The sequence below is a fragment of the Ambystoma mexicanum genome, chromosome 11 (assembly GCF_040938575.1).
Source record: "Ambystoma mexicanum isolate Mex_15411 chromosome 11, UKY_AmexF1_1, whole genome shotgun sequence".
Taxonomy (NCBI): Eukaryota; Metazoa; Chordata; class Amphibia; order Caudata; family Ambystomatidae; genus Ambystoma; species Ambystoma mexicanum.
Window position 1 is genome coordinate 1,399,286,090 of NC_090934.1, and position 25,520 is coordinate 1,399,311,609.

General features: G+C 46.0%; 1 protein-coding gene across 1 annotated transcript in view; it reads left to right on the plus strand.

Annotated features, from left to right (window-relative positions):
* SELENOS (selenoprotein S) overlaps positions 1-22,172 on the plus strand; it is a 129,356-nt gene extending 107,184 nt beyond the window's left edge. Inside the window, exons 5-6 of the mRNA XM_069625022.1 lie at positions 16,674-16,752; positions 21,011-22,172. Of these exons, the coding sequence (XP_069481123.1) occupies positions 16,674-16,752; positions 21,011-21,093 (162 nt within the window). The 3' untranslated portion in view covers positions 21,094-22,172. The remainder of the gene's footprint in view (positions 1-16,673; positions 16,753-21,010) is intronic.
* The last annotated feature ends 3,348 nt before the right edge of the window (positions 22,173-25,520 follow it).

Consider the following 25,520-nt stretch of genomic DNA (forward strand, 5'->3'; position numbering starts at 1 on the left):
TTGCCGGTCCGTGTAAGATTGCAATAAATGGGTGCATGGGAAAAGGTGTATGTAAAGAAAAGGTGTTCTAACATAAAGGATCAAGATGGCCGAGTTCGTTCTCCTCCCCATGTTGGACAGCATGGGGTGAGGCTGTCCCCGTAGACAGGATGACGCGCTCAGTTTCTCAAAAAAAAAAAGCCGCTTCAAAACATGGATCGAGGCCCGCCTGGCCTTCCACTTCAAAGTCTTTTTCCAGCTTTCAAACACAGTTCAACAAAAAGTTCACGTAGGTCTCACTCAGTCGTGCTTGGACCTTTCAAACACTGCTGCTGCAGGGGTGCCCTTCCCCAATATCAATTCACATCCTTTAGGGGGTTCCCTTCCCCTAATTTATCACACTTCCTATCACCCTCAGTCGGGCTCTGACCTTTTTTGATGTAGAAGACTTTCGAATGTGCGTAGCTTTTACGATCGACCACCGCAGGACCACTTCAACTTTTCCCTTTTTAACTCATCTCTTCTATTCTTATAATGAAAGCATTTCACCTCTCGGAGACTTTCGAATGGGCTACTTCCTTTCGCAGGACCACTCTGCTAATCAGTATCGCTGGTTTCACAGCTATCTGTATTGCAAAGGTCACCATAGGTCTGCCTTTCTTTGCGTCTCATTCACACACGTGCAGCCTTCAATTGAGCGATATACTTTTGCAACTTCAGTCTTTGCTTAACAAACACTGGTCTTGCATGTCGCTCGCCAACTCACCGGCTGTGTGCAGTACTTTCTTGTCCTCTCCAGGGTCTCTCTCCATCGGGCTCGGTCCCACTCCCTACAGTTGAGGCCAGGGTCCTACCACCTGCCCCTCAAAGGCCTTGGCTCTCCTGCTCTGTCCAGGGGAGGAGCTCTGGTATGGGCACTGCCAGATAACCCCCAGCTGCCCCTGGTTTTGGCTCCCTGGCCACACTGCAGCCTCGCCTGTACTCACAGGCCCAGCAATTAGGCAGTCGTTGGTCCTCCAGGGACTCTCCAGCTCGAATTATCCTCCTGGCCTCTGTGCTCCATCAAGCATCCCAAACTCGCTCAGTGTGCCTGTGTGCTGTGCCTTTTATGCTTTCTGGAAGGCGCAACATGTTTCAGGTGGGAATGATTGTTAAGGGAGGCCTGACCTTGCCTGTCCTCATTACCGGGACAAAATGGCATCTGCCCATGGGCATCCCTGGCGCATAGGTTCCTATGGGTAATCCTCATTGCTGCCGATTTCTAGAATGGAAGTAGGAATTGTGAGCTGCAGTTTTTTCCAATGGTGTTAGAAAAATAAATAAGAATATTGTCGGAAGAAGGAACAATTTAGTTGTTAAAAAATATTGGGTGTTTTGTTTGTTTCCCCAACGCCCCCCCTTGATTTGGGTCTTTATTGGAATTGGGGAAGGGGCAACGGGACAGGACCTATAACAACCAATAAAGGTGGAGGAAGTGTCGGGTAGTGGTGTGTCGTAAGGGTGGGGGAATACTGCGTCTCTCCCGAAGGCGTTCCTCCAGAGGTCCCAAGGAACCCCTGGCGCACTGGTCCACTCTCACGGTCTGGTGATGAAGGCCGTGCCCTGGCCACGTGAACAAAGAATCCCTGGGGTCTATAAGTGAGAACGCCCTCAGGTTTCTCACACATGGCATCCTGTATTTCCCTGGTGCCTGAGGCCTGCCTGAAAATGATGTCCCTTCAGTGGACTCTTGGGACTCGTGGTCCCAGTTCTCCGGCAGGATGACATATCTGGTTGGATCCCGGGCAGAGTCGCGCAGGATCTGCTGTGGTGGGCCGTCAAGGAGAATGTTTTAAAGGGCAAACCTTTTGGCAGCAATTGCCGGTGGTTACGGACGCCTCCCTCTCGGGTTGAGGGGGAGTGGGGGAGTCGCACCCACGGTTTGAAGATCAATGAATGCTGATCTCTGCCAGAGTCCAAACTGCATATCAACCTTTTAGAGCGGAGGGCAATCTGACTAGCACTGACAGGCTTTCTGCCCTTTATCCACGGACAGAGTGTCCTGGTAATGACGATCAACACAGTGGCCATGCATTACTTCAATAAGAGAAGGGGGTGTAGGGTCACTGCCACTGCGCAGAGAGGTGATTCAGCTCTAGTTTTGGGCACTGCAAGAAGAAATCCCTCTGTCGGCAGTTCATCTGGCCGGAGAGGAAAACATGGTGGTGGACACTTTGAGCAGGCAGAGCACTGTCTCCCACGAGTCGGAGCTATCTCAGGAAGTCCTTCAAGAGATCTTCACCCTTTGGGGAACCCCTGAAGTGAATCCGTTTGCGTCCAGTATCAACAGGAAGTGTGACCTGTTCTGCTCCAGGGAATTTCCTTAGTTAGGAGCTCTAATGTTAAAGGTTTTTATACCATGCACAGGTGCCACTTGTGTGGTCTCTCGGCGTTCTGGTGGTTCTGAGAAAAAAAGAAGTGGGGGTGGTAGAGGGAGGAGCGGGAGAAAGATCAAGGGAGCTTTGACGTGCTGTTAGCAGCCTCAGTTCGGATGTACCATTCACTGAGCTTTGGTGCAAGATTCGGGAGGCGGATGACATGTGGTGTGCAAGGCTGTGTGTGCTCTGTCTTGTTGCAGTGTTCTGAAGTGTGTGCGGTTTGCTGTGCTGAGGAGTTCTGATTGTTTTACTGCAGTATGTGAGGGGAGTATGCAGAGGGTTGATTGTCAGTAACAGTTTGGGGCTGTTAGTGACCGTGGCTGATCTTCAGCTCTTCTGGTTTATTAGTTGTATCGTCCCTTCTTCCACGTGCCCTTTCTAGTTGTATTGGTAAAGTCGCCTCTGGGTGAAGGGTTCTTGCGCTACTTTACTACTCCTGTCTATTGCCTGAATTCTGACTGCAGTCCCTATTTCTGACTAGATGTCTGTTCCTAGCCCAGAGAGTGATCAGCGGGGCGTGGAGTACTTTAACTGGAGTCTCTTGTGTGGTTAAGTTCTAGTAGGAGCCTAGTTGGTGTTTGGTCCAGTTCCTTCTTGTTGCCCTTACTCTTGGCATTCCTGGGGGTGAACCTTCCTTTCCCATTTCCATCCCTGGGTTTTCCTTGGCCTACTTCCCTGGCCCTAGTGTTTCTGGCTTTTCACACACTCTTCTGTAGCTCTGTTGGTCAGGGAGGTGGGGGAGGAGGAGGAGGAGGGGGGGGGTCTAAGGGCTTCTCTTCCCGGTCCTATCTCTCAATCTTGTTTTTCCTGGTTACTTCCAATTTTTCCCACGCTTGGTTGATCGGGAGGTGGGTGGACGCCGTTCAGTCGGCTTTGTTGTGTTTGGAGTTGAAGAGCCAGGTTTTCAGCAGATTCCTGAATTTTGGATGGTCCTCCGCGGTTCGAATTTCCCGGTTTGTAGATGAAGAATTTCTTTTGGCTCAAGTCTTCTCCCTGGCAGTGTAATGCTCTGTTTGAGTTTGAGAAGGATTTGGATGCTGCGTTTTATATCCGTTTTAGTTTCCTCATTCGGTTTTCTGGCATTTCGAGGTGAATTCTGTCAACGTAATCAAACTTGGACATAATGAGTTATATGATGGGCAGTGTTTTGTGCATTAAGGAGAGTAGTGTTAGGATCTCTTTTATCGTTTGTAGACGGAAGAAGCATTTTTCAGGATTATTGCATTCACTTGGGGTTCAAGTGTTAACTCGTCCATGAGGATTCCAAGGTTGTTTACAGATTTTGTGACGTTGGTTGGTTTCTCAGCTGTATTGGCCATGGTATGTGCTGGCCGGTCCCTCTGTATTCCGGAGTAATCATGATTTCAGATTTCTCAGGATTGATTGAGTTTGAAAAGTTCATCCATTGGTAGAGCTCCTTAAGACACTCTCCTAGGGGTGTATTCTCTTCTTGTACGTCCCTCGAATCTGAAGATGATTTATGTATCATCTGCGTAGTTGTAGCATGTTGGTCCATGCCTTTTGATGAGGTTGATCAGCAGTGTCATGTAGATGTTGAAAAGAAGCAGGGATGGTGAGGAGACTTGTGGTACCCCACAGGAGGCATCACGTGGCATAGGTTTGAAAGGTTTTAACAAGATTGTTTGTCCTTTGAGTGAGGAATGATTTGATCCACAGCAGTGCTGTCAGTGAGCCCTATTTCTTCCATTCTTTTTATTAGGATATTGTGGTTGTCTGTGTCGAAGGTGGCTGAGAGATAGAGCAATATCAGTGTTGGCATCTGGGTTCATTTTTAGGTTGTCCCATATTGAGACTAGTGCTGTACAGGTCTCTTGGGGATCTGAATCCTACTTCTGCCTGATCCAGTAGTTGGTCATTTTCAACCAACTCCAGTAGTTGTTCGTAGACCTATAGGTCTCTAGTATGTTTGCCGATTAAGGGATGTTGGAGATTGGTCTGTAGTTTGAGAGGTCTTCCTCATCGCCCATTGTGGATAAAAAAAAATAGTTTTACTGGCTTTGTTCCCTGCCCCTCATTCATCTGAGGAGGAGAGGTTACAGAGACTTGACCCTAGAATAGCCTTGAGCTCTTAGAACCCTGGTTAATATAAGGTAAGACTGGATAACCAACGTTTTGTTGGTTACATGGACCACCAAATGGGTTGAGTGGTTACTAAGCAAACGCGGTCTCAGTGGGGCGGGGAAAGAGGTTCCCGGAGGTCAGAGGGCCCACTCAACTAGAGGTGTAGCCATCCTTTTAGCCCTCCAGTGAGGGGTACTGCTGCAGGACATCTGCAATGCTGCCACCTGGTCTTTTGTGCATGCATTTGCAGAGCATTACTGTTTAGATTCCCTTTTGGGCCGGGAGTCCAGATTTGGAAAGGCTGTTTTACACAGCGCCCACATCCTGCAAAGCACTGCTATGGAAGAATATCAAATATGAGGAATACGTGGGTGGACACAATACATTTGAAGAGCAAATGACTTGCCCCTGGTAATGTTCTTTCAACTGGATGTTCCTCCCAAGTAGTGCTCCAGATAGAATTTTCAAGTGGATGTATTTTACTCCCCATTTTGAGATTTTTAAGAATAAATCCAAATTCAAGATAGTAAAAGTGGCTGCTATTCACCTTTGCAAGAGAGTAAAAGGTGTTGGACATCCATCTAATGTGTGCATAAAACACGTTTGGAAAATACACAATACTAGAAACCATGTAGTCGTATTTCTTATCTGGCTTCAAATAATGTATTCCACTTGTGGAAAATGCTCTCGCGCAATAACTTGTAGTTGTGAGCTATCCAGCTGCATCTTTATGCCATTAGGACACAGGGCCTCTTAAGAATTTACTATAGCTACAGAAACATACCAGCTAGTTCAGTTCAGTTTCTCTACTAGCATCACTACTAGGCCTTTCCCCTCTGACTGTTGCTGCCTCTACCTAGGTGTCATGGTCTCTTCCTCATGTTTTGGCTCTACCCTTCCTGTTGCTACTTTGTTCCCTTGTCTCCCACTTTGTTCCTCTACCTCGCACTATTGAGTGTTTCCATGCTTATTGTTGTAGTCTCTTGCACTGCACCGCTCTGCATATCCTGTGTTGGAATAGTATTATTGCTTTTTCTCTCCTCTGTCTTGCTCCCTCCATTGCTGTAACTCCAGTGCCTCTCGCTCCTGTTGATTCCTCTGTTTTCTCTCACATTGTATTACTCTGCCTCTCCCTCCTTTCCATTACGTTGTCTGTTCTGTCTGCCCTAACTTCAGCCCGATGTTGTCCTGCATCTCCCAGGTTTGTAATTGCTCTTCCTCTCCTTTTTTATTTGGAATTTGGCATAGCTTTAATAGGTGATACAAGCGGAAAGTGCATTTCCTATCTATATAGTTATGTTTGAAAGTTAGGGGGTGGTTCTTTTTTAAATGTATGCAAATTTGCTTTTGGAAGTGGAGCTGGAAGTTGCAGATTTAGAGTTTCCCGTCAGCAGATGCTGAACACGTTTGGAACTCGCATGTGAAACATTGATCTTTGTGGCATCTTCATCAACCCACTGAACTACGTTTCCTGACACGCTTTTCACCCTGAAAAACTTGTAGGGTTGGGGCATTGGTAGTCCCATGCATGGCTTACCTGACATAATTGGCTCGTCCCAGGCTCCATGCCTCTTTCAATGAACTATCCTACACATGAAGCAGGAGATTTATAGAGGTGCTAGATATTTGGCACTGTCATACAGTAGTCAGACATGGAGAATCAGAAGTTGGGAAAAGCGTAATACAGAGCAGGATGGCTTGATGCCTATCACAGCAGTGTCGTTTCACACTGTCCACCAGCGTGACACTACCACCACCTCAGGAGAATGGAGGGGAGAGCATAGCTCTTCAGTGCTTTAGCTACATACTGAAATTGCAAACACATGTTGGAACTCGTCATTACAATGCGACTGTTCAGACATTCAGGTACTGTTCAATAACATAGCAGTCCTGATAAGAAAGCGATTTATGATGCCGCTAAATGTGATTTAGCCTTGCTGTGAATAGTTCATTGTCCCACATGGCAGCTCTGCTGAGCAGCTGTGAGCTGTGCCTGTAGCAGAGCTGTTGAGAAGTACTAGTGCAGTCAACCCTACTAAAAAGCAATGTTGGGAAGTGTTGAGCTGCTTTAAATTAAAAGATAATAGCTTGTCCTGGTGAGGGAAGGACTGCTAATGCCCCATTAAAATTACATAAAAGTCCATCAAAGAATTGCTGCTAGATTTTCACTTTCCCTCTCTGTATGAATTATACCTGCTCAGTGAAGGGGACGGTGGGATAGTAAAATTAATGTTCAGACCACGCGCCTAGCCGTTCCTTGCTCGCACTGCTGTGACTAACCAGTGAATGTGCACTTTCATGCCTGGACTCGCACACTGACCCACATGTAAACACTTGCAGTATTTTAAAACTATACCAAACATACCTACTAATTTAACATAAAAAGCCTTTCATAATGAGAAATGCCAAACAGCTGCTTGCTCAGAGGCTCTCATTTTTTATTTATTTATGCAATTATTTGTAATGCGCTCAATGGGCCCGATTCACAGAGGGTTTTCCAATGGGGTTTTGCCATTATAAAACACTTCTGTGAATTAAGCCCAATGTGTTTTAAAGTGCCTCAAGATGGGGGAGGGGGTGGGATTAGGAAGAAGGAATAGAACAAAAACACAAACGTTCTTAAAAGGTTTTGTGAAAATTTGGAACGTGCAAGTGCTATAGCATGTGAGCAGGGGTGTGGGGGGGAGGAGGGGAAGTGCAGGAAGTGGGTAGAAACCAAGGAAACAAACTAAACACATCGAAAACCTCAAGCCATTAAATGGAATTGATGTACTTGTGAAATAAGGAGAAAACATAGTATGAAATGCATATGCAAATCACTAATAAACTTGGAAAAACTACTTCAGCAGAGCGGCCTCTATTAAAACCAAAGAAAACAGCGGCGATAAACACAACAATGCAGCCCTTGCTAGAACACACCTTTACACTGTACTGCACCAATCTTCCAAATCGGCTTCAATAAGAATGCCAATTCTAAGTAAACTTCCTAAAGTGTCGAAGCAATTTGCAATGCACATTAATGATGCAGAATTCTTAACATTGTAACACAGAACATCAAAGCGTTTGAACAAAGTGAAAAACACACTAATTTATTTCCAAGTGTTACACTTGACAGACTCTGAAAGTATTCCTTAGATGAAATAACCAACACTGGAAAGTACTAAATAAATAGATCATGACTCAACCCAGTTGGATGTCAGCATTGATTTATGGGGGTGCTGTCAAGAATAGCTCTATAATGGATATGAAAAGAAAGAAGAAAGGTGCCGTATTCACAAGCATTAAGTGCATAAAAAGGGCGGATACACACTTTTATCTGGAGGGCTGCTCCCACGTATTCCTCTCGCCCTCTCATCCATCCTCTGTCACAAGGTGTTTCCTTGATGTACTCCTCCCTCTTGGTTAATGCTCACATATTTGAGACCGCTGTGCTGGTGAGAGCAAAAATGCAAACTGAGGCAACGGCCAAAATGGCAGACATTACTGAAAACACACTTGCTCCAGAAGCTGAACAGGGCAGTGCTCGGTAAATCTAACCACATGTTTACATGTGGTTGCCTAAAACCATGTACTGAATATGCATGTATCAACTGCAGCAGGAGAGCTGCCTCTCCCCAGGCATAAATGTCAACTTTGTACAATGATGTGCAATGTAAACATGATATATTTTATTTGTATTGTGCCCGTACACAAGTGTTTTAGGGCGCGATGAGGCAAGGGAGGATATCCACTATCTTACTAGGCCCAGTGACACTGAGAACACGCAAGTGGAGGGGGAAGGAATGGGGAAAGTGCAAGGGGAAGGGGAGGAGTGGAGATTGCTGACCAGGTGATCAAAACAACAAAAGGTAGTGCGGCCAGCAGGTGGCAAGTGCAAGAATTAAGCACAGACTAAGGGTGTCAATAAGTGTGCGGGTGGACACACTACCCCCTTATCGCCCCACCTCCCCCTGCTAAAAAAACATTGGATGTCCTCTTTGAAATCATGAATTAAAGCCGACTTCGACCGCAGTCGTCCGGTTTGTAGGCCGGACACTTCACCACTGCACTGTATACCCTGATAACAACTAAAGGTGGAGTGTCCTATTTCGGTACTGCAAGTTCCAGGGAAAACAATTGAATTAGGTCTTGGAGTTTAAAACATTCACACCATTTAATGTTTTCAAAAACACTATTAGAAGAAAATATCCTGTCTAATTTTTTTGTGAGTTGATTTTATGAAAGGCAAATGCCATTTGTCCTGTTCAATTTGGGTGGTTATGCAAAGCCAATTCAATGAAATGTGCATTTATCACTTTGATTTGCTAATTTTTGGCGACGTCACATCCCATTGGGTTTGTTAATGAGGCCCCCCCCCACTTTAATTTTTAGGACTTGACCCCTGATACAGACCCAAGTGCAAGGGTTGCCAAGAGGCAATGTGGGTATGCAGCTGGGTGAGCAGGGGACTGGGCCCGAGATCAAAGGGTAATCTGGTGCCCAGTGCATGAAGAGGCAGATCAGCAGGGTAGAGGAAGGTCTTGAGGTGCTTCTGGAACCAGAGGTAGCTCTCTGTTAAGTCACGACCAAACGCACACTTGATTGAAGATTTATTGTAAGTATCATGGAGAGTAATATACAGCAGGCGCCCTCCTCAAGAGGCAGGCTCCAACTCCTTTACATACAAAAGAAAACTTAGACAAGCATTCTAATCAGAATAAGCACAGCAATACATTCCAGTTAGAATCTGGTTACATCATAATGTCATTGAGTTGCACTGTGTTAACACTAAGTAAGTCTGACCTTTTCTGAAGTTAATAAGAACCAAAACTCAACACATCTCCTTCCCTTAAACAGAAACATTTAACCCAAGTAATAATCATTTAACTTGGTTGGTCTGTACCTCACTCTGTTTGCTTTCACACCACTATCAGTGTTAATATAGCGGTCACTCTCAAAATTCTCTACTCTACCTGCATTAGATACAGGCACTAGAGCTTCTTCCTCATAAGACAAATTCTGGTCCGGCTCCTCACTACCTTCACTAGCAACCTTATTGCTTTTGGCAAGTCTAGACATTGCCCAACATTCACCACCCTCCATTATAACAACATTCCCCCTTATGGCTGCAATTTTCTTGGGACCGATAAATTTACTAGTGATGCATTTAGGAGATACTCTGGGATTTTTGATGTACGCCCAGTCCCCAATAGACCAAATCATTCCTCCAGTAGACTTTTTAGCATCAAAACGAACTTTGTACTCATTCTGAGTCTCCCTAATTAGATCCATGACTTTTTCTCTGTCAACATGTATACTCTTCGCTAGGTTTAGCCAACCCGGACACAACCTTGTCCCAGGGTGTCTACTCTTGAGAGATGAAAAAGGTGAGATACCAGTAACAGAGTGTGGCGTTACACAGTAGTTCCAGACCATCTCCCTAAGAACCGCCTGCCACTTCAATCCAGATGCCATGGCCAACTGTAATCTACCCTTAAGAAACCTATTCATTCTTTCAACCAAGCCATTCGCTCTGGGTTGGTACAATGCTGTCCTGTAATGTTTGATACCATATCTATTAAAAAATTCCACCATTCTGTCCGAACAAAACTGGACCCCATTGTCTGAGATGAGCTCTGAGGGAAACCCTTCCCTGTAAAACACTTCCTCAAAGAAAGTGATCATTTGTGAAGTAGTTGCCTCCCTTATAGGTTTCCACTCAACCCATTTTGAGTGATAATCTACTAGGACAATGAGGTATTTGAAATCTCCACCTAATTCCTGAATGGGTCCCATCAAATCCACTGCTAACTTCCTCCAAGGCTCTGCTGGGACACTAACCGGCCTTAACGGGGTATCCCTGACAACTTTACTTTTATCGCTCTTTTCACAATCCTTGCACTTTCTGACACATCTCTCCACTTCACTATCTATCCCTGGCCACCAAAATGATTGCCTTATGTGTCTTTTAGTGCCCCCCATCCCCAGATGGCCCTGGTGGGCTATGTCCACTAGCTTGGATCTCGTTTCATAGGGTGGAATAATCCTCATCCCTTTTCTGAGTTGAGACCCGTCCTCCGACAAATTCAATTCCTCCTTGACATTTTGAAACGCATCAAACTTCCTCTCCACCAGATCCTTTCTGGGCCAACCTGCTTTGACCCAGACTTTTACTTGGCCCAATACTTCATCCAGCTTATCAGCAGACACCCATTCCTCTTTACTTATAGCATTGTGCACCATTTCACAAATGCGAACAGTGGGCTCCACATTTGCATTCTTGAAATCTTTGGCCTGAACCGGTAGTCTTGAAAGACAATCAGCAATTACATTTTCACCACCAGGTACATACACCATCCTGAAATCATATGCCAACAACTCAATCATCCACCGGGATATCCTGGGCGAACCTTTAGTCCAGTCAGCACTGCCCAACAACTGAACCAAAGGTTTGTGATCTGTTTTTACAGTGAACGATTGGCCCCATAGAAAGAATTTGAAATGGCTTATTGCCCATGTCACTGCTAAAGCTTCTCTCTACCACAGAGTAGTTGTTCTCCGCTCCTCTCAGTGGCCGGGAGGCAAAAGCTATGACATGTTCAATGCTCCCTTCATACTGAAAAAGGGCGGCCCCGAGCCCTAACATGCTCGCATCCACAGCAAGCACGGTTTTCCTTCCAACTACAAACCCACCCAAAGAGGGTGCTTCTACTATGCCCTCTTTAATTTTGTCAAAGGCTTTCTGGCATTCATCCGACCACACATATCTGGAACCTTTCTTCAATAAATCTCTCAAAGGAGACGATATATTGGAGAACCCCTCAACAAATTTGTGATAATATTCCGCCAACCCCATGAACGACCGCAATTGTTCCTTATCAAGGGGTTGGGGAGCACTCACAATGCTATCTACCAAGGACTTTCTAGGAGAAATTCCGTTGCAAGAAATCTTGTGCCCCAAATAATCTACTTCTGTCATGGCAATTCTGCATTTCTCTCTTTGTACAGTTAACCCAGCATCCTTAAGTCTAATTAAAACAGATCTTAAAGCATTGTCATGTTCAACAATATTCCTGGCAAAAATAAGAATGTCATCCTGAAATACAGTTACGTTGCTAAGGCCTTTGAGTACTGTTTCCATCACTCTTTGGAAGACAGATGCTGCTGAGGCCAAGCCAAAGGGCATACGTTTATACATGAAAACACCTTCCGGAGTAATAAATGCAGTTACTCCTCAGACAACGGGACCTGGTGGTATGCAGAAGAAAGATCAATAATGGAAAACAGTTTAGGCTCTCCCAGTGTGGACAGAATTTCCGAAATGTTCGGCAAGGGATGTCTTTCAACTACAATGTTCCTATTGAGACTGCGTAAGTCGACACACAACCTCATTTTGCCATTGGCTTTAGTAACCAGAACGATGGGGGACAGCCATTCTGTAGCTACTACCGGTTCAATAACCCCTTTGACCATCAGGCTGTAAAGTTCTTCTTTAAGTTGCGCCTTCATCTTCAATGGCACTTGGCGAACCTTATGCACAACAGGTTGAGCATTATTTTTCAATCTAATGTGATGCTCAAAGTTTTTGAGTTTGCCAAGTCTCTCAGAAAACACTTCAGGGAATTCCTTCATCCAGAAATCCCCCACTTCGGCAATTGTAACTGGCACAGATGCACTGGCTTGTACTACTATACCCAATTTCTTCTGTTCTTCCCATCCTAGTAAGGAAGCTCCCTTTTCCGCCACAAGGAATGTCGCTTGACAGTTTCTACCCTTGTAGCATACTCCTGCAGAGAATTGGCCGACGATATCTATATCAGAATTTCCATATCCACATACTCTAATGCTGGTGGGAAGAATAACGGCATCATCCTGTTTTAGAACATTTCTCACTGTGTCCCTGGATATGATAGACCATGGTGAACAAGAGTCCACCTTCATTGAGAGTTCAACCCCATCAATCCAGAACGTGTCCACAGGGCCTTTATTATTAGTGGACAATTCCGAAATCTGAAACACATGTTTAGGGGTCATCTCTTGTATGGTAGAAGTTTGATGAACATGGTATCCTGCCTTGATGTCACCCTCCTCATGATCTAACATTTTGGGTTCCACACAGTTGATTGATTTATTTTTGCACACATTTGCAAAATGACCCTTGCTTTTACATCTGAAACAGTCAGCATACTTGGCAGGGCATGAGGGAAAATTCATTCCATGTCTGAAGCTGCCACAGCGAGAACACATGCCTTTTGCATTCCAAACTCCTTTCCTTATCGTAGAGTAATTGCCCCTCCTCTTTTGATCCACCACACACACCGAGGCTTGATCAGAATTTGATTTGTCAATCTTGAGTTCCTTGACATACTCCGAGGTTTGTTCAATGCTTCTCGCCATCTCAATTGCCTCTTGAAGGACCATATCTTTTGCAAGTAGCTTCTCCTGAATTCTTGGATTATTTGTGCATCTGACTAGTTGGTCCCTGATGAGAGAATCTGCTAGCTGCTCAAACTCACACGTATAACTTAATGATCTAAGACAGGCAACATATGATTCCACAGATTCTGATTTCTCTTGAACTCTCTGAAAGAATTTATGCCGCTCGAAACTGACATTCTTCTTTGGCTCAAAGTGGTCCCGAAGCTGTTTGAGGGCAAATGAGTATTCATCCATATCACCAGCTTCATGGTCTCTATTTCTAGGAAGTCCATCATAAATTCTGCGCCCTTCAGTGCCGAGATTATGAAGAAGGAGAGCTTTCTTCCGCGCAGCGGGAAATCTGTCCCCACCCATGGCCACCAAATAGTTCTCAAATACATCTTTCCACCGATCCCATGGGATGACAGGACGGCCCGGTTCGCTGACAAAAGGAAGAGGAGGTGGAATAGAGGTCATGTCTTGTCTTGGACAGAAACACTGTATGCACACAATAGAATCCGGAAGCTGGGATGTGTGTGGTTGGCTGTGGAGCCACAAACGCAGGTGTTTAAGAACAACCTTTTAACTTGTTAAGCGTGTACCCCCTTGAATAAACTTGAGGTAATGTGTGGATGAAGCTGGGCTTTGGCGAGCTTTCACACTAGCACAGAGAGTCACACGGGAGATCCGGAGTAGCCAATACCCTTATCCCAGCCAATGGCAGCACTCTGCTGGGCGTGACGCAACAATGGGGGCTGTTACAGTGACCCACCAAATGCCACCCAAATGCAGCCAACAGGACCCGCGGGCGCAGTACTCACGCAGACCTCAGCCGGGTTAGCCGCTTCCTCCGCCTGCCGCAGGCCTCCGCCAGATAAGCCGCTCCCCCCGCTTGCCTCTCGCCTGCTGTGTCGGAGGAGGGAGGCTTAGGAGGACTTGGATCAGCAATGCAGGAGTACGAAGGCAAACCAAACACGAGCGGGTCCTCAGGGTGCCCCATCCTCGTCGCCAATGTTAAGTCACGACCAAACGCACACTTGATTGAAGATTTATTGTAAGTATCATGGAGAGTAATATACAGCAGGCGCCCTCCTCAAGAGGCAGGCTCCAACTCCTTTACATACAAAAGAAAACTTAGACAAGCATTCTAATCAGAATAAGCACAGCAATACATTCCAGTTAGAATCTGGTTACATCATAATGTCATTGAGTTGCACTGTGTTAACACTAAGTAAGTCTGACCTTTTCTGAAGTTAATAAGAACCAAAACTCAACACTCTCCTCAAGTTTTAGAGTGGAAGGGAGGCTGTTCCAGAGGGAGGCCCCATCCGAAGAGAGAGGTCTACCACCAACTTGTTGCTTGGAGAAGCGACTGACCCTGAGGGCGTTGAAGGTAGAGGAGTGAAGAGCTAGAGTAGGAAGGTATTTCCGAAGGGAGAGTTGAAGGTATTTCGGACCCAGGCCCCAGAAAGCCTTGAGGACAATGCAAAGGATCTTGAACTTAATCCTTACAGCCACTTGGAGACCCTGAAGAGATTTCAGGGCTGGAGAGATGCGGTCCCTGGGCTTGAAGCCAAGGATTGGTCTTGCAGTGCTGTTCTGGGTGAGTTTCAAAGAGTGGAGAGTAGTAGCCGGCAGATTCAGAAAGAGGCTGTTGCAGTAGTCCGGCCTAGAGAGAACCAGGGCTTTAGAGACAGTGAGCTTCTGGGGGAAAGAGAAACATGTTAGGATTATGAATGCAAGTAGGGGTTAAAGAATGAGAAACGGCGTCCTGTAGCAGTCTTCTTGCAAGCGCCTGCCAAGGCTACTAGTAAGATGTACTGTGCACCATGTTTTGAAATATGTAGAGAACTGGACTAGGAAAATGGATGCTGATCATTTTAAATTGTCATAACCTCTGTAAGGGTGTGAAAGCAGGAGACTGACATAAAGGTGGCACGGTTGTTGCTAAAGGCCTTTATTTTGTCCAAAAAAGGAAACGCCCCACCTAACCCCATTACAAAGAGGGGTTTCCTTGCCGCAACTCAATAACAAAGGTGTCAATATTCGTAACCAAAGGTCCACCGTCCTGTGTCAAAACCTATTTCCTTCCATTACACCTCTAACTAAGCTAACAAAAAAAGTTGTTGAGACTTCTTAGTGCAGAAGAATGGCTCCCTTCTTCTGTAGAGCGAACTACTATGGCAGTAGTCTGGAGGGACCATTTCCTGAGGGAATTACTCTCATCGCCAGGTTGCCGTTCTTTCCAAGGTCACCGCAAAGTTCCAGATTTAAAAGTCTCAGTTCACAAATAAAGCAAAGTTCCAACTCAGAACAGTGGTACAAAGAGAAAGTCTCCCTTTTCTTGGTCTTTCCCAGGCTTCTCAAAATGTTTGCAAACACCAGGGAGAATGATTCCCTAACCACAGCCTTTCTTAGGCTTCTCACAATGTCAAGGGAACAACTCCCTTCCTATGGCCTTTATGACAAATGTTCGCAAAAGCCATGGAGAATGACTGCCTTCCCCTGGCTTGTAGCAACTTTTCACTAGCCTGCCAAGTATGGTCTTTTTCTCCCAATGCTCACAAAGCCAGGGGAAATGACTCCCTTCCCCTGGCCTTTCTCAGGTTTTATGAAATCCAAATTCGGACCAAGTGGGCCACTTGCCCTGGACCAAAGGTCCGTAAGGTGAACACACAAGAGTCCAAGGAAATCCACTTTGTTTAGAATTATTTTTAAGCTATACAAATTAGCTGAACTTGTCCTCCAATCACCACCTCGTGGGCTGACTAGCTCCTAGTAGGAGCTGGTGTGCCGCCTGTCTAGGGTTTGGGGACAGGCGTGAGAGACTGGCCCGGAACTAATGGTAGTCTGGGTTAGAACTCAGTCTTTGGTAGCAACCGAATAAAGTTAAAGTGCAGACTACCTTTTTTCCATATTGTCTGGTAAGCTGCACCCACCTCAGGCTACAGGTGTGAAACATACAAACCAGTTTTTTCTTAGGCCTCTTGGGGCCAGTTGTACTTGAATCCTGGGAATAGTGGTAATGACCACCTTAGAAATCGAAAACGTGATGAAAATCTTCTGTAAATACAGAATGCCGCCATGCTGTATTATGGATAGGGGTCTCCTGTAATAGGCCGATCATCTCCCCACTTGCGCAGATGCGTGACCTGACGCCGTCTCTTTGTGCACTAGAAAGCCTGAACCTTCATTACCTTTCCTACCTCTTTTAGGGGTTCTGCTCCTGTGGGGTCTGACCCTGTTCTAGTTTCTGGATTAGTTTTCCCTGGTTGCAAGACATTGGCTCTTTATCGATGCCACTTCATCGGATTGGAGCCCCTGATCTCCTCCTGTGTCATGCCCATATTTCAGCTGATGACTGCTTAATTTTAGGGCTCTATGCTAGTACTTATCAGACATGCAAGTCAATGAATATTAAACCATTTTAACATTCTCATGCTGTCCAAAGCCGCCTCACCCCTGTAAGCCATTGTTAAGCAGAGGTGTGCTTACCTCTGTTTGAAACACATTATACTGCAGGCTTAATGTATACATAGTTTAAAGCGTGTTCCTTGCTTCTTGCACCGCTTACCCATTCATTCTCCATGTAATCTTGACATCTTCTCCCCCTCACCCGCAACGTGTTACCAATTGAAATGGGTTAATGTTTATAAAGTGTCTGCCTGCATGATGCTCTGTACATGTATGACAGTGAGTATTTGAGTTGAAACGTTTGCCTTAGGGGGTATGTTTAACTCTTGCTATGTATTAGCAGGCATCTTGAAAACCGTTGTAATAAGTGTGCTTTTTCAATAGCTTGAAGCAGTGCCAAGCACTTCAGTGGCCTCCACGGTACCGAAGCCAAAGTCTGACAAGAAACAACTCCGAGGGAGTGGTGAGTAGGTCACATGAACACCCTGTGTGCATGATGTATGTGTCCCTCACTGTGCCTTTCTCTTGTAGTAGTTCCCATGTCCTCTGTTCACCAGATGCTATGGGCTTCTTAATATTCCCTCCCTCCTTGCTTTCTCTCCTCTCCTCTGCTCTTCTCCTCAACCCCCTAAGCTCTTATTCTCTCAACCAGCTCCTTCTCTAATCCTGTCATCGCCTGCTCCTCCCCCGTCGCTCTTATTCTCTCAGTAAGTTCCTTCTCTCCTTCTGTTACCTAGTCCTTCATTGGCTCTTACAGACCTCGTGTTACCTCCTAATCCTTGTCTTTATACGCACCAACCTCGTCTATCTTCCTGTCACCTCCTTCCACTTAGCAGGTCTTCTCTCCAGCACCTCCTTCTCGCCTTCTGTCACTTCCTACTCCATAGCTCTTACTCCCTCCCCCTCCTCTGCTCCGTCTGTTGCCTCCAACCTCTTCTCCAGCCACCTCCATGCTTGCACTGTCACCTTCAAACAGCCACACCTATGTGCTACCTGGGGCCCCTTCTGTATGCCCTTGTCCACTGCCCCTGGGTCAGGCTCTCATTGATGGATCCTGACCCCCGAGCATTGGACACGGGCACCTGTGTAAGATTCTGTGCTAGTGACATTTGCTGTTTCTTGATTCATTCACTGCACTCGGTGTGCTTGCTTAGCTATACCAGACCTCTCATGTCCCCCGGACCAAGCTTATACAAGACACATTCACCGTTTTAAATTCCTTGCCAGTCTTGTGCACGTAAACGATCACAAGAGCGTGGCCGCATTCTCTCTGCGGATCAATCTCCCTGTTTCTATGTGGTGTGACGAATCCTTGGATATCATCCATTCTCCCCTAAGGGGAGCCCCTTCCCACGATGCCAGTGAGGTGAGCTGGTACCCAAACAGTAACAAAGGACTGCAAAAGAGACGCTGTGCAGGGCCCTCTAGTGACTGCAGGTGTGCGGAGCATCAAGCATGGGAGTTTGGAACTCAGCCAACTGCGAGCCGAGGGAGAGACTCTGGCAGCTGGCTGCATTTGCTGTGCGAGAGGCTCACTAGAGCAAGACACGGAGGAACGAAAAAAGAAGCGAGAAGGCGGTCCAGGCAGCAAATAATGCTACCCGAACGCCAACATGAGTCGCGACTCCGCTGAGGTGCTGCAAAGCGTCTGCTGTCCCAGGAAGACCCAGGAGATAAGCAGAGTCCCTCTCAGAGGAAAGAGATGGCACGGGAGACTGGAGGGGACACCGGGAAGAACCCTCCACTACAGTACCTGGCACCAACCCATTTGCCAACAGCCAAGCGTTGAGAACCCCAACCAAATAACTGTGGCTTCTAGAGGGAGATTCCCCATTTCCAGTGGCACGGATAAGTCCACCAGATACCGGGGATGCATCGAGGACCCATCCACTCCAAGGGGAATAGAAGAGAAAAGTACCCAAGAGAATTGTAGGTCTGGAACCCAGAAAATGCAGACATCTCCCTCATCCCAGTACCTGGCAGGCTAGTGAACCGGGCCTGTTGCAGGGTGTGATAAGGGCCAGGGGAAGAGAGAAATTCCCCCACCTTTGTTGAACTACGAAGAGAGGCCTGAGAAGGGCCATTGGGAGGGGACATTCCCCCTCCTTTGCTAAACTGCCAAGAAGTTGAACTAATACGACAGGCCAGGGTAAGGGAGTCATTCCCCCTGGTATTGTGAACATTTTGAGAAGCCTGAGAAACCCCAAGGGAATGGAGTTGTCCTCTTGGCGTCGTTTTTTTTTTTTTTTTTAAACTTTGAGCTTTGCTTTATTTGTGAACTCAGACATTTCTATCTGGAACTTTGTGTGCTGCCTTTTGAAGGGACTTACAACCAAGGGGAAAGGGGCGTCATTCCCTCTAAAATTAATCCCAGCAGACTACTGGCATGGCAGTCCGATTTGCAGAACAAGGGAACATTCCTCTGCGTTAAGAAAACTCACCAACCTTTTAGTGTAGATAAAGGTGTAAGAGATGGAAATAGGCTTTTGACACAGGACAGTGGACTATATAAACTTAATGGACGTTTTGACATGTCCTTTGTGTTTAGTTGAGGCAGGGAATCCCCTCTCAGCGTTCGGGATAGTTGGGGGTTTTCCTCCTTTTATTTTCACTGAATAGTGGATTATAGCCACCACAATGCCTCGTGTGTGTCCGTCTCCTCCTTCCACACCGTTAAAGCGGTTAAGCAGTGTTCCTGTGCTTTCTCCAGTGTATTTGCCGTATTGGCACGAAAAGCGTTTCTAGAGCACAGGGTTGGTCTTAAAAGGCTGGCAGATCGAATTTCCGTATTGCAGCAAGCCTCAATGTTCTGTGCAGTCCTACAAAAGGTTCCAATGTGAATGGGATCGGCTCCTGTTGCCTGGCCAGGGGATCCTCCCTACACCAACCCTGGACCCTTCATCATGGAGTTAGTGTTGACTCCAGCCACCATAGTCTTCCTCCGCACTTCCCAATATCAACTTGTACAGCCAGCATGGGTGTCGTGTTCCAGGGGAATTTCTGGCATTCTGGGCAAAATGAATGCGAACTACATGTAAATATTGGCATCTATCAGCACATCCAGCAAGAACATCTTTTCTTCTGGTGACCTATACTGTGCGAAAAGGCATCCAAAGAAATCTGGAAAATATGTTTGGAAATGTTCCCTTGGCGACTTGGTATCCAGTGGATTTTTTTTCATGTTATACAAAGCCAATTGCAAAAAACTAAGGAAAAAAAGTACAATTTAGAGAGTATGCTGTAAAATGCAACTTATTAACCCATTATTTAATAAGTATTGTAAAGAGTGGAGATTAAACCACCCCCGCGCGCCCCTCCCAAAAGCTGCTTGGTAGGTTCTGGCCTCCTTGTGACACTCCGTTGCCTGCACTGATTTGTGCGAAATCTAGACACACCTCCAACAGCAGCACATTCTCTAGGTGCCATTACATTACATGCCATGCTAATGGCGGTGCCAGTGGAGGTGATATTTTGGTGATCTCTTGGCACTGGGTCCTGTACGAGAGGGAGGAGTGGAAGCGATTGCAACTGAAAACTGAAGGAAACTAACCGATTGTGTCAAGCCGAGACATCTTAACGGTTAGTCTGTCCCTTTTCAAGTAATGAACCCTGCTGCAGGGCGACATGTTCGACATGTATCCATCCACTCTGGGAATATTAACATTGTGGGAGAATAATGTAACTGATGAAGGGCTTTCGTTGGAGAAGCTTCTGTTTTGTTTTTGGAAACCTCTTGTGTGGGGTCTGCATGCTGCTGCCCATTTATTAATCTGACAGTTAATCTCGATGCTCCTGCTGTTGAGCCTCTGATTTGCTGGGATGTTCTCCCACTTTTAGCTCGCTTGTGTTTGCTAACAATCCCTACACCTCTACACAAAGAGAACACATTCTCAGTGTACTGTGATAGGCGGCAACCCAAGTTCACACCCCAGATACCACATACAGAACATCTGAGCCTAGTAATATGTCCCTGCCCTTCTATTTGCAAATTAATAAGAATGTATCAACTTGGGAAAGATCAAATATCTCCAGCTCTTTATAATGATCTTTAAAAAAAAAATCTTAACTGTTACATCTCATGTAAATGCATGCATGGGTGGTATGCAATTGGTTTTCCTATTTACTTCCCAAATGGTCCCCTCCCCGTTTGCACAGTACACGTCCCTGTATGAACATTTAATATCTCTGGCACTTCCCTTCCCAGCAATCACAAACTCAAATCATCAGATTTATCAGGGCATGTTCCGGCTGAAAATACACAGCTCTTGGTGGTTTTTCAGACCTGTGTATTTCAAAGTGTGCGTGTACATTTGACATTAACGATCTCTGTATTAATCAGTGCGCATGCGAGTGTTTCTTGTGTGTTTCTTTGTCCCTATTACACTCTGAGAGGTAGCACTTGTAAGTATTTTTTGAGAGAAAAGAATGCTGCAAAATTCTAAAAGGCATCAGATAAAACACAAAGCATTAGTAGGGAAATTAGTAAGGTTTATCTGGATACCATGTAGGGTCCTTGTAGTAAGGATAGTCTGAGAGGTGCCCAGAATAATTGGTGCTGGGAGTCTTCATCGGCAGAGAAAATGTTTCCTGGTGTTAAAAAGGTTAATGAACGTTATTGGCGCCTGTGAACCTTATCCATTCTTCTTCATATTTTATACATCCTGTCAAAGATTGGTCATCTGACAAATTTTCAATTCTTTTGTTTGTTTGTTTTTTTACAGGATACAACCCATTGACAGGTGACGGAGGGGGGGCATGTGCCTGGAGGCCAGGACGCAGAGGCCCAGCAACAGGAGGCGGATGAGGTTAGGAGCCTTGCTGGGATCCAATTGGGCCCTGGCAAGATCCTTTGTTACCTGCTAGCCGGCCAGCTGCAGCTTCTTCAATCTTAGTGACCATCCTTTTGAGTTGACTTCAATAACTTGTGTAAACCGTTAATAACAGAAGTGCCTTTCTGAGTATGAAGTTAGCCAAACAGGAACATTGGCTGTGAACATTCACATGAAAGGGATTGTAAAGTGAGACTATGGCATCAAAAAAGCTCATCCTACACTTATGCCTCACACTCCCCCTCACCATCACAGCAAACCTACCCAAGACATACACTTACATTCCCTCCTTGGAAGGACTGCTTTAGCCACCCGCCCTTTCTTGTCTACCTGAGTGTGAGGGACACACTTTCTTCTAGATGCATTTTGGTCATCTCTAGCTGTGCCCCCTTGCATGCGTTTGTTGACTGCTGGATCTTAAACTTGGCTCACCAAGACGTATTCACGGTGAACTTAGCCTTGGTCTCTCTTTCACTTTCTAGAAATGGTTTCTATGAAGGATCCAGTGGTCTGCACTAGAGATCCATGCACATGTCTTGGCTTCCCTGTCAACCCTTACCATAAATGCCCTCCCAGTTTAGCCATGTCATCACTTTGCTTCTTCCAGATGTAAGATGTATAACCCAAGTTGAAGGACTCTGAATGTTTGCTGCAACTCAAAAGCAATCTACTTCTGTGGATGGGTCTATGTAATTGGCTGCATTTAATGATGTCATCCTTGCAAATGGTAGTCCAACCAATGAGGATAACTGATACTAGACGGCAGATAGCGGTCATGTTCTCTAATATCATCTCTATTTCATCTACTTTGCAAAAGACTTCTTCATGAACATGCACTTCGTTGGGAATTACAGCGTCCATACACACTTGTGGAGTAATTGTTGCAATATTTTAGTTTTTTTGGAAAGAGGAATTACCCGAGCTAATAAACTGTGATCTTTGTAAAAATGCTCCAAGTGTGACTAGGCCTGTCTTACATTTGTCTTTTGTGCCCAATATTTACAAGGCATTCATGCATTGATTCATCTGACAATAAAGTAGTGATTATGTTAAACTGTTTTTGAAAAAAAAGTGTAAATGCTTGAAAATGTCAACTAATAGTGGCTGTGGTTCTTAGTGGTATGTGCCTAACATTGTGCCAGTGGACTCGGATAAAAGACCATTGTCGGGGGGGGAAATTCTGCCGGGGTCGGCCGGGCCGTCCGCAGACCTCCGGGCAGGGAGGCCCCAACTCCTCCCGTATATCCCAGAAGAGATAGAGTATGAGACACACACAAGAAGCAAGGTGACTCTGCTGTTTATTATACAAAAATGGCAGGGATGGGTCAAGGATCGTACGCGTCCGTCCTGACACACACAATCGTGGGGCTCGCAGGCCCTTTTTACCTTAGTATGACGCGCTACTTGGGTCACCTTAGAAAGTTAGCAAAAAACCTATCGCCACTCTCAATTGGTTGCTCGAGTAGTAGGGTTAGTATAGCATACGTATAGAGAACAATATTAGTGGACAAGGGTTAGTCAGGTGATATATCTGGGTTGTCCCTACAATTAGATACATGAGAATTGTTACATGAAGGCTCCTGATGATTGGTTAATGTTAATGGCGTCAGTGATAAGAGCCCCATGTTCTGATTGGTGCGCCCGCGAGCTTCCCAGCCTGGGACCATCGCTGTTCCCAGCTCTCGGTGTACCTGTCATTTGCAACAATGTTTCACTATGAGTACGTGCAGACAATGTGAGGACTTATTCATGAGCTGGAAAGCCGACTACTCCCACTGTCGCAGATGTCCATTGAGCCTTTTAAGTGTATCTGCCTGTGTCTTGTAACGAGGGATCCAGACGCCTTCTTTCTCCTGGGCTTGGCATCCTGTCAGATTCGGCTTGGTCACGTGAGGTGGGACCGTGTTTGAGGCAGAATTCTGCACAATTAATATTGTTTTTCCACTGTGTGCCTGGTTTAATTTGCAGGTGTGACTTTAACGTTGGTGCGCGGCGTGCGAGGTTGCAACATCGTGCCCTTGATGGTCTGCTTTTGGAATGTGGGTTTGCAACATTACGACCTTGGCTGTCTGCTTTCGCCAGGCTCATCCTGCAGGATCAGCAACCTGACTCTTGTTCTTTTAACGTCCATGGGAGCTCTTGCTTGCGGCCTACTTAGGCCTGGTGTATAGGTGGAACCGTTTGGTGCACAGGCGCTTTAGGTTATAGTATCATATGGTCTTATGACCAGTATCGTGTCTTCGTTATATTTCTCATTATGGCACCTGGGTTTAGGAGAAGCGTAAGCAAGCTCTTTAGATGAGTTCATGATGCGTCTTGCGTTTCTGCATTTTGAGAGCCTATGTGGAAAATAATAAAGATGCACGTCCGTGAGTATGTCTGTCGCCTACGTCATAGCACTGAGTATATTCTTCGTGTAGATTGGTGCGGGAGTGTCCAGTGTGTATATTGGCACAGGTGTGCTGACCGTTGGCTAGGTCGTCATGGCATCCCTAACGACGTGTAGGTTTTAGTCTAGTTGATCCGTGCCGCAGGTATCGGCAGGGGCAGGGCGGGCTGCTGGGCAGGCAGATGGACACATCCGTATGTTCCTGTACCAGGGTATTTGGTCGTCTGGTAGATGGGCAAACTCTTCTCGTGGCGGGTGTCTGGGCCGTGATCCTTTAGGCCAGGCGCGAGAGGGGAAGGACGGGAGCATGTTTTTCCATTCTCCCACTTCAGTCCCCCCTCTGGTCGACTTGTCGACCACAAACATATCCTTTTCGTTATCTCCTCTTACTCTCCATATCTTAGTTATTCCTCCTAAATGTCCATAGTGGTTAACATGATCTTCAAATGACCAATACATATATTCACATGTTCCTCCAGGAGTACAGTATACCCATTTCCCTATGTAACTCCTGGGATTTCTTGGGTTCTCGATCTTCACCGATGGTGGGTCCAGGTGGTTGGTGATGATCTGGTTGCGCAATTTCTCTCTCTTGTATTATTATGCCTGTTTGCTGGCCGTCATCTGCTGGCATCAATGGGTAACTCGTCAGTGGTGCGTGCCTTCCGGGCCTTCCAAAATCTTATTATGATCAGTGTAGCTCCAGCCAAAATAGTACAACCAACTATAATTTTCAGTCCATCTGACAGCCAAGATGGCATCCATGACCATAATAGCGAAAACCAGCTCTCATCCTTTTTCACGCCTTTACTTTCATCCATCATTTTGGAGTGCATCTGGGCCAATTGTGAAACTGCTTCAGTCAGTTTACCGTTGTCAGCATCGTTGGCAGGAATGAACGTGCAGCATGATTGTCCTATCTTTGCGCAGACTCCTCCTTCCATGGCTGTGAGGAGGTCCAATGCATATCTGTTCTGAAGTGCTACCATCCTTATAGCTCGCAGCTCCTCTTTTATTGCGTTGAATCCATTTACTGTAGAATTGATGGTCATCATTAGTTCCCATCTAGTTATCTGGAGCCATTTTGCGTTTGCGTAAGCCTGCAGTCCCGGATGGATTATTGAGGAGAAGAACATTGCTGCTCTGCTGAATAGTCTGTGTTCTGTCGGAATTGAAGTGAGTGCTGTTTCCGACCTTCCCCATAGGTAATTTCCTGTCAGAGGTTCTCCTTGTCTTTTCCTTCTATTTAGGACAGTATTATTGCCGTTGGTCCTGTTTCCTGGCTCCTCCTGAGGTGGTGCAGATCTCTTCTTTCTCTTGTCCCCTTCATCCATTTTGGGAAAGTTCGCCACATTCACATGCTTCTGGGGTACCACTAGTGATGGTACATTGACGTGCACCATCGTGCATACACCATTCCACAGAGGGGGCAGTGTGTGGTATGCCTTTTCTCCACAGGCCCAGTAATGGTCCATTATCACTGCTGTTCCCGCTCCCCCCTCAGGTAACTCCATCACGCTTGCACAGTTGGTGTTGTATCCTAAGTCCACCTCTCCTTTATGTTGGTAGCATACCTTGGGCGCAGTCAGCGGCAGTATTGTTATTGGGTCTTCATCCGTCTCTATCCACGTGAGCATGGGCACGTACTTGATCCAAGTCATCCAACATCTGTGGTTGTGTGCATCGATAGTTGAAATAGTTTCTTTTGTTACCATGTTGCTGCCAATCACTCCTATTTCCCACTTGTTGTCCAAGTACACCTTCCCCGTTATCGTCACCAGTGGCCTCTCCCAGCATCCTAGTTTACCAGGAACTTCAGTGGCGTACCAATCACATGGTAAATACTGCAGTGTTACTTTCTTTGTTTCCCCTTTTGCAGGACCACTTGTTATGTATCTGAATGCTTCAGCATGTAAACTGCTCTTGTGGTAACTCAAATAAGTCTTGAGGAAGTTGTTTTCGTATGGGTATGAGTCTCGTGTTTTCCACACCATATGCACCACTGTCCCTTGA